General features: G+C 37.3%; 1 protein-coding gene across 5 annotated transcripts in view; it reads left to right on the top strand.

Annotated features, from left to right (window-relative positions):
• letm1 (leucine zipper-EF-hand containing transmembrane protein 1) overlaps positions 1–8,488 on the top strand; it is a 31,130-nt gene extending 22,642 nt beyond the window's left edge. For 4 of the 5 annotated variants that reach the window (XM_032526517.1, XM_032526520.1, XM_032526519.1 and 1 more), the window contains 2 exons: positions 1,049–1,234; positions 1,284–8,488. In XM_032526517.1, the coding sequence (XP_032382408.1) occupies positions 1,049–1,201 (153 nt within the window). In that variant the 3' untranslated portion in view covers positions 1,202–1,234; positions 1,284–8,488. The remainder of the gene's footprint in view (positions 1–1,048; positions 1,235–1,283) is intronic. The other variant, XR_004333590.1, reaches the window with a different exon arrangement.
• Positions 8,489–8,813: the final 325 nt, after the last annotated feature.

Here is an 8,813-nt window from a genome sequence, read left to right as displayed (position 1 = left end):
GTGGTGGCGTGGTGGTGTTAAAGGCTAAATATGTCTCAAAACATTCTGAATGAAGCATTGTGGCGCTGCAGAGATGTTCCGGCCTACAAATTGTATTTTACAGACTGAAGAATGATATTGTTTGGTACAGAACCCCTTATTGTTTTTTTATTTTAATTTTCAATTTTTCAATGAGAAAAGTTATACAAAAATTATCATTCTCTCCAATATTGTGAGTCATATCGCCATTGCAATATCGGTCAAAATAATATATTTTTTCCTCATATGGTGTAGCCTTAATTAAAAGTCCAGTAGGTAAGACTTATGAAGCCAACTTTCTGTCATATCTGCTGAAAGTGGCCCTACGTTCCAGTAGAACTACACGTTTAAAAAACAATCTGGCCCCTCTGGCACCACCTACAGCCTGTAGTGAGATTTGCAAAAATCCACCGCTCCCTGTTCAGATGCACCAATCAGAGCTCATGCACACACATTCATTCTTCCTCGTGGGGGGAGGGGCTTAGGAGACCGTTTAGGTTTTAGCAGAAAGGGGGGAAGGGACTGAGAAGTTGTCAATATTCATATTCTTTGGATAAGTCCTGGATCTTCACAGTCCTACCTACAGCAACTTTAATCAAAGGACTTTAAGTTTCATATCTTAAGTTTTTATTTTATTATTTATTTATGAGAACTTTAATATATTTTGATGTTCCTCTGTTCTGTTGTGACTAATAATTAATGTTTGGCAAATCTGTTTGTTTTTTGTTACGCGTTTCAGATTTAAATAACCTACTGGTATCAGCCTTAAAAATCGGTCGAGCTCTAAACATTCACAATCAGGACCTTGTGAGTCAGAATCCGATTGTTTCGGGAAATCATTGGCGATACTCAATGAAACAGATTAGCTAAGTTTTTGACTGTAAACTTAAACTGCCTGTTCTTTTTCCAAACTTGACTTTCATTTTTGCCTATTTACCAATGAATTTCTAACATTATACAGACATATTTAAGATGTGAAACCAAATTTGAAGGGCTGTTAATAATTCCTTTTTGTTTGGCATGATCCCAGGTGGTGGAACTGATCGACAAGGAGGACATAGACATCTCCACCACCCAGGTGGCCGACATCATGCTGATGCTGCAGAAGGAGGAGAAGCTGCTGGAGAAGGAAAAGGCCAAAGATAAAGCGGAGAAGGAACAGGCAGCCACACTCAACAACTAACTCATTTCCCATAAAGACACATAGCCGTGTAAAAATAGATAAATAATAAAGAAGTTTGACCAGTGAGAAGTCTCTGACTGGTACCCGGTCACAGAAGACTCTGGCCCCCATATGGTTCTTGAGAGAGATATTAAATGTCATTTCAACATAAATTTGAGCTCCTAAAAATGAATTGTTATACAATTAAAAAGAAGGCATATTGCCTTTTAAAATGCACAAAATTAAGAAAAAAGAAACCGTGTTATGTAAATGTTAAATCTTTCTGGACCTACATGTTGATATTTGGTTTTGTGAAATTTTCCTCAATAATTAATTGATAGAGGGAACAAATGACATGAAACCGTGATTGTTCTCGTGACTGAAGAGAAGACAAATTGAACAAAAACCATGTTCGGAAAATATATATTAGGAGAATTCTTGTTTAAAGTTTGAGGTGAACCGTCTTGCCTTTCATTTCATTTATGTCATCATATCAGAGAAATGAGAGATCATTTCTGGAATTTTGCACAGTACAAAATCATCATCATTACCACCATTTAACTCACTTACTTTCTTCTTTTGATTGTTTATTCATCATACTCTTATATTGTAAAGTAACCTGTTATATTTTTTTTCTTCTGAATTGTACTTGGACAGGGTAGCTTATTGCTGTAGGAGGATAGAATGGTGGCTGCAAACCAAATATATAAATACACACAGCCTAGAAATTCATTCAAAAACATAGAATAAAGTGTGAGTTTGAAGAGCAGAATTCAAAAATAATAAAAACCAAAAAGGGACATAGCTGTACGTTAATCATTCCTTCTAAAACAGAAGTAAATGGAGGCTTCATGCTGTAGACGTGTTTGTCCAAAAAGCCAAGAACTGAAGTTAGCATCGGTATTAAATATAACTACACTGGATAATTTTGAACTGACTACATAATAATCTTTGATCTTGTTGTAGCACAGCTCTCATATCTATTCCTGTTGTGTTCAATAGATCTCTCTAAAATGCCAAAGTTGCACTGTGGTACAGTTAATAACAGGGTCAACAAACAAACCAGTTAGGACTGGCTGATTTATAATAATCAGTATAGCAACACCAAAACAAAACAGCCCGCCAGTCAAAGATTGCTCAGTTTGGAGGTTGTCTACGGAGCCCCTAAAGCAAGTGTGTCAAACATATGGGCTGTTGGGCCAGAACCGGCCCGCCAAAGGGTCCAAGTAGGCCCACTGGATGACTTTTCAAAGTGTGAAATTAGCAGAGAAGTAATTTATTCTAATTCCAAATTTGCCACTTTCATCTCAGAATATTCAAGTTCTTTTTCTGTAAATGTACTACTTTAATCTTAGAATAGTTTTTTCTCGGACTATTACCCCTTTCTCCTGGGTCTGTAACATTAATATTTTTTTCCCACAATGGCCTTAGAACGCTGTCGTAGCAGAAGCAACTTGCGTTTGGCAACATCAAGCTGACAAGTTGCAGATAAAGTTTCTGATCTTTCTGGAGTGGTTTATTGGTCCGGCCCACTTGAGATCAAATGCTGCCGAGAAGGTATTATTATCCTGAAAACGCAAAATATCCCTATTATTGTCATTAACTTAAAGATAAAAAGGCTGATTTCATGCTGTGAAATGTTATCTTTAGTCACATAACAATAACAGTACTAAGTTTGTATAATTTTTGCTAGCCCTAGATTGGTTTCTCGTAAGCACGAGATACTCTCACATGCTCACAAGAAGAGTTTGTGGTGCGCACCAGAAAAATAAATTGCCCATGTCCCTTAAGGAGCTCCGTAGTTGTCTGCTCAGAAGGTAGAAAGTAGCTTGTTGGGGAATGTAAACTAGTTTATTTTTCACACATGATTAGTGTGATAACCTAATCTTGTCCTCCATAGTTTAAATACAAAGTGGCCTTCCTTTGACACAGATATAATGGCTCATATACTGTTGTATATTTATTTTGGAGTATTACATGGACATGGTAGAGCTCTGATAGGATTTACATGATCACTTAGTTTAGAGCTGAAGACGTCTGGATGAATTTAGCTGTAGCTAAGGTTGTTTGAGGCACATACTGAGTCCTCAGTAAGATTGTTGGTTTTATTGACATTGTAGCGATGAATGTGTGGGTTATTCAAAGAACAAGGAAGAAGTGATGATTTCAGATATTATCGGAGTCATTTAACAACGTTTCCATTCATCTTGCTGCCTGTTGGCATTTATTCTACTGTGTTCACACTGCAAGCAGCATGGCTGTTCAGCTGAGGATGATTTTGATTTTATTTATTTCATTTTGGCAATTATTTAAAATATAAAATGTCAAAAAACATTGGAAAAATCCCCATAACATGGGCCCACAGTGACATTTTTAAATTACTTGTTTTGTCGAATTAACAACCAATGATCTGCGGGTTTAATTTACAAAGAGATAAAACAAAGAAAAGAAAATCCGCACATTCTTACGTTTTAGAAGTCGGAACCAGCTAATGTTCATATGGATCAGATTCATTCAAATTCAATTTAAACAATAAAAAAAATCTGCTGTGTTGGTATTTACTACCAACAGGGTAAATAACCCATGACTTAAGTTGTTATAAGCTGCTGACCTGAAAAATTGAGCTTTTCAGAAGACAAAAGTGGATACAGACGTGAGGAATCAGCAGAGAGATTTGGGAGACTGTGGGGTCCTGACACTAAGCTAACTTTATGTCCCATATTACACTTGCAGCAAGCATTTTTGTACCAAGTCAAATATCCAAATTCCAGTTTTAGGCTAACGATATGTCTGTTAGTTAAGATAACAAACGTAATGTCAGACATATGGTTAGCTTAGTGTCAGGATCCAACAGTCTCCGGGTCGGCAGCTTATAAAAATTTAAGTAATGGGTTCTTTGCATGGTTGGAAGTGATTATCACCATAAAGCAGCCTTTAGGAATTTTTTGTTGTTTTATTTTTTAAATTGACGAGGAGGAATCTTGACGCAGTACAAGTCAATAGAGAGCGGACAGTTGTTTTCCCATCCTGGGAAGACTTAAATAGGCTTTGTCTCTTTTGGTATCTGTTGTTTATGAATTCAAATGAAATTGTTAAATAATGAAGAAAAACAGAAATATTATCCCATTGGCGCAGTTTGCCTGGCTGCTCAGCTCTGAGGAAAATAAATGGACTCCTGTTGAGGCGTTTGTTGTGTTGCTTGCAGTGTGAAATCACAGTAAAGGGGTTGATTCACCTTTACTGTTGTGTAGAATGTTGTGTAGTTATTCCTCCACGGCAACCAGAAAAGAGCTCAGGTGTAAACGTTAGAAGACAAAGTGGTACTTAAGATAAAGCTGAGTGGACGACGCTCAATTTATTCCCTTCCCGGAATCGGCTGTCTCTAACCGTTGATGATGATGGTTGGTGTCCCACCAGGCACTGTCCCGGGCCCGAGCCAGCGCTGCCTGCTCTGCTCGGCCTGGGACTAGTCAGACTGATGGCTGCGGGGTAAACACTCGCCCCATACATGGGCCACAGCCAGCTCCACTGGAGGGTTGTGTTTAGGCTGGAGACGATCCTGCGGGACATGGCATGCTCTCTGCCCAATCAATCAGCAGTGGGTGTAAACATGTCACGATCGTTGGGACAACTCCTCCTTTACACTTGGCAGGAGAGAGCGGTGTTTGTGTCCCCGTGTCTGACACTGTGTACATCAGCGGCACCTTCTAGGCCCGAAGGGGTCAAAGGTCAGAGCGGGGGAAGATGCGTGACAGTGACGTTTTAGGAGTGTTAATCACAAGTTTAATCACAATACGATATTCCATCGATTCTTTGGACAACAATACGATATTTGCTGATATCTTGAAAATCAGTCACAATACAACTTTGTTTCATATTAATTCAGAGGCCTGTGAACAATATTAGACAATATCATATGGCCATTTAACACAGTTCCGTTTCTATCAACTCAAAAAGGCAACTAAAATAAGATTTGACAAATTTATTTGTGATCTCTTCAAAGTAAGAACAAGCTATTCTTTTTAGTAAAAAGAATAAATATAAATTGGGAATCTAAAATAAATTTATTTATTTACAAATGAAATGGATCGATAATTTTTACTGTGCATATTTAATATTGGATTGTGGAACACTGAATGGATATATCATTACACCCATATGACGTATACCAGAGCATGCCATGATATGCCAGCATATCCAAAATCAAAAGTTATTCATTATACAAACTTAAACGTGAGAAGCTTGAATCAGAAAGTGCTTGTCATTTCGACTTTATAAATCACTTCAAACTCCGTGCACTGGTATATTCATTATGAGGAATATATATTTCAGCCATACAGTCAGTGATATGCTCATATCCTACATGTTACCAGAATATGACTATGATATATGAAAACCTGTCAAACCTTCACATGCATTCAAGAAATCCTTTGGGGGGAAAAATAATGCATTTTGAAAAGGAGATCATGTAGAAACCCTGATTTGAATATCAGCACAACGCCACATGCCAGTCACTGAATACAGACTTAAAGCTAAAAGAATATGTTTGCCTAGATTTCCAAAACTAAGCTTTTATTAACAAAACCCCCCCGAAACAAAGACTTTTGCAGCCGTTTGGGATTGTGTTGTCCAATGTGTGAGGAGTGGAGCGGAGTTCTCTTTTCACCGCTTGCAGCAGTGTTGCACTACTTAAAAAAAAGAAAAAGAAAAAGAAAGTCTACCCAAGGGAGGAGGAAAGGACAGGTCCAGTTGGCAGCAGGAGCATTAAGACAGCGAGCTTAAATAAATAGTTTTTCATACAGTGACTTTAGTTTGACATCTTAGGCTCGTTAGAATTGGGCTGCCTATCGTTCACATCCTTTTTTTGGATACCAATTTCATAAAAATCCAATGTGAGTGGGGTTGGGCATTGTTTAACAATTCTGATTCCAATTCCTACTCTTCCTTTTGATTCCGGTTCTTATTGAATCTCGATTCCGGTTCTTTGGGGGGTGGGGTTGAAACGGGTCACATGCTTATTTCACAAATAGGAGGAAAGTTGTATTTTGATGCATTGGTGGGTTGCAGTTTTCCAGAGCTTTATCCACGTCAAATAAAGCCAGACTAGAGCGGCGCTTACTGTTCTCCAAGGCTGCAACACATCAAGCGCCTGGTTGCTACGGAAACCAAATCTCGCGCATGTTAAATATGGACATGATGATCGGATTTGAAACCCAATCCTCCACGATTCCAATAAAGAAACATCTTAATTTTTGAAACTATTCCAAGTAGGAATGGGTTCTCGATGCCCAATCCTAAATGTGGAGCAGGTGCCTCGGAGGGGGACTAACAGGTCAACATTTTTCAAAGAAACTCCCGCACATAATAATATATCAAATTACATAGGAGGCAACGTTTTGGTACTAGACCGTCTTCAGACATTGGAAGATGTCTAGTACCAAAACGTTGACTATTAAACTATTTTTTTTCTGTGCAAGTCACAGTGTCTGGTGTTTCGTTGCAGCATAAACATCCATTTTTGCAAAAGAAATTACAAAATTAGGCATTACAGCACAAATCGTACAACTACGTGTAACCTAGAGGTCTTCCTGCGTTCCTCTACGACGTGTAATGTTAGACAGCCAATCACAAGCGTTTTCAGATCTTGCTTATTGGCTCCCAGACGCGGATGAGATGTACTCCTCAGGTATTGAAATTTGGTATTGAATGACAAAGCCTTTTTTTTTTTAATTAAAAGGAAATTGCCTAAAACTGCCTAAAAAAATTAAAAAAAACGAATTAGAAACAGAGGATTTTTTTTTTAAGCTCGCTGTCGTAACTCTTTGACTCTGCTGAGTATTGTCATTGTAGACTGTAAATGCACTATAAATTTGTGATAAAGCTAGTGTTAAGTGTTTGGACTCAGGGTGTGGATGTGGTCTGAGCGGATTGAGTACCAGCAGGGAGCTGACGCAGCAGCGTTGGGATCTACGATTTAAAAAAAAAAAAACCCCGTCCAAAAAAAGATTCCTGTTGAGTTTTCAGGAGACCAAATTGTGTATCTTACGTCTACTAGAAGAACAAATATTTAAAACAATAAGTTGTTTATGCATCATGCACCTACCTTTTTAAATCATTTTGTGTTCCTCCCTTTTCTGGAGGCAGATTAAGTTTGTTTGATTTGTGAAAAGCGTATTGTAATAGACGTCATTTCGAAAGGAAATGGAGTCCTCCATGCTGCCAGCAAGGAAAAAAGGATGCTATGACAAAAAAATAAAATAAACAATGTATGGATTCAGCTTCTCTTCTTGATATCGGGCTGATATTCTGCTCATTTGGGAGTTTATGCACTTGTATGGTGATTATTGTATTTTTTTTTTAGCTCAGATGTACCCACTTTTTCACTGTTTTTGCACTAGCTCTTTTTAAATCACTAGAAGAATGCTGCTTTTTGTATCATATATATTTTTAGTTGCAGAGAAAACGGCAGCTGGAGACTGAGCGCAGGATCAGCCGTGTTTTGTTTTTTTCTTCAGGTAAACAAGACGAGGAGCAGATTCAGAAATCTAGAGATTCAGGAGCAGCTCAGACTAGGGATCGACCCATACTGGTTTTTCAATGCCGATGCAGGTACTGATTATTAGTAGTTAATGAGACAGATAACCGATATTTGGAACCAAAATGCATTCACAGTCAAAATGAAAATGTTAAAGTCAAAATTAAGATTTTGGAATGTTACATACTCCAACACAAAACTGTGTTTAAAGGCTTTGAGCCACTATTTAATAAATGAGACATGGCAGTCACTATTAGTTTACATGATATTTAACCCAAAACAAAGTTTTCAAATGTACTCTAGAAAGGGAAAAAAAGAAAAAGGGGAATCCTGTGTTGATCTTTAAATAGTCTTTTAAAAGAAAAACAGCAGATATAGAAATCAGGAAAAATCTCAGTTTGAAAGGTGAGGCGTTGCGAGACATGTTGCAGTATAATCTCTTACTTGACGTTATGTTTATGCAGACATATTTGAACTGGCAAAAAAAAGAATTAGTCATTGAATCAATATAAAGTAGAGATACTGGAGTTTTGGTTTTGAGATAATTGTCATGTTATTTATTTATTTATTTTATCCAATTTTATCCGTTTTTTTTTTTTTTTTCCATTCGAATGTTCTTTTAGAAAAGAAATGATTTTAGTTTAACTTGACTCTCAAATGTATTTAAAAAAACAAAAAACGTTTTCTTTTCTTTTGAACACTAATTAAATGTAAAGAATGTAAAGAAACTTACAAAAATGAATCATAAGTGTTGAATAAATTTTGGATGATCCTGGATTCTTTTTTGATTTGATGTTTTTTTTTTTTTTGTGTTTTCCTTTTTACATCTCATGTTTCCTGTCACTCATCACGTCCATGCAGCCATTTTATGCTGTGTGTGTCATCTCTAAAGCCTTCCACGCAGCCATTTTCTGATATTTGTCATTCCTGAGTCCTCACCAGGCTCACCACACTCCCCACAGAGCCTCTGTCCTCGGCCGCTGGAATGCAACCAGACTTATTTTTACGCCGACATTTCTGTGACTAAGCGGTTATTTCAACAGACTAAAACAGGATACACAAACAAATAAAAGACCTAAAAAAGTTTGTGCTTTTAAC

The sequence above is a fragment of the Etheostoma spectabile genome, chromosome 9 (genome assembly GCF_008692095.1).
Source record: "Etheostoma spectabile isolate EspeVRDwgs_2016 chromosome 9, UIUC_Espe_1.0, whole genome shotgun sequence".
NCBI classification, from domain to species: Eukaryota; Metazoa; Chordata; class Actinopteri; order Perciformes; family Percidae; genus Etheostoma; species Etheostoma spectabile.
Note: the sequence above shows the minus strand (reverse complement) of the source record. Positions and strands in the feature narration are given on the sequence as shown.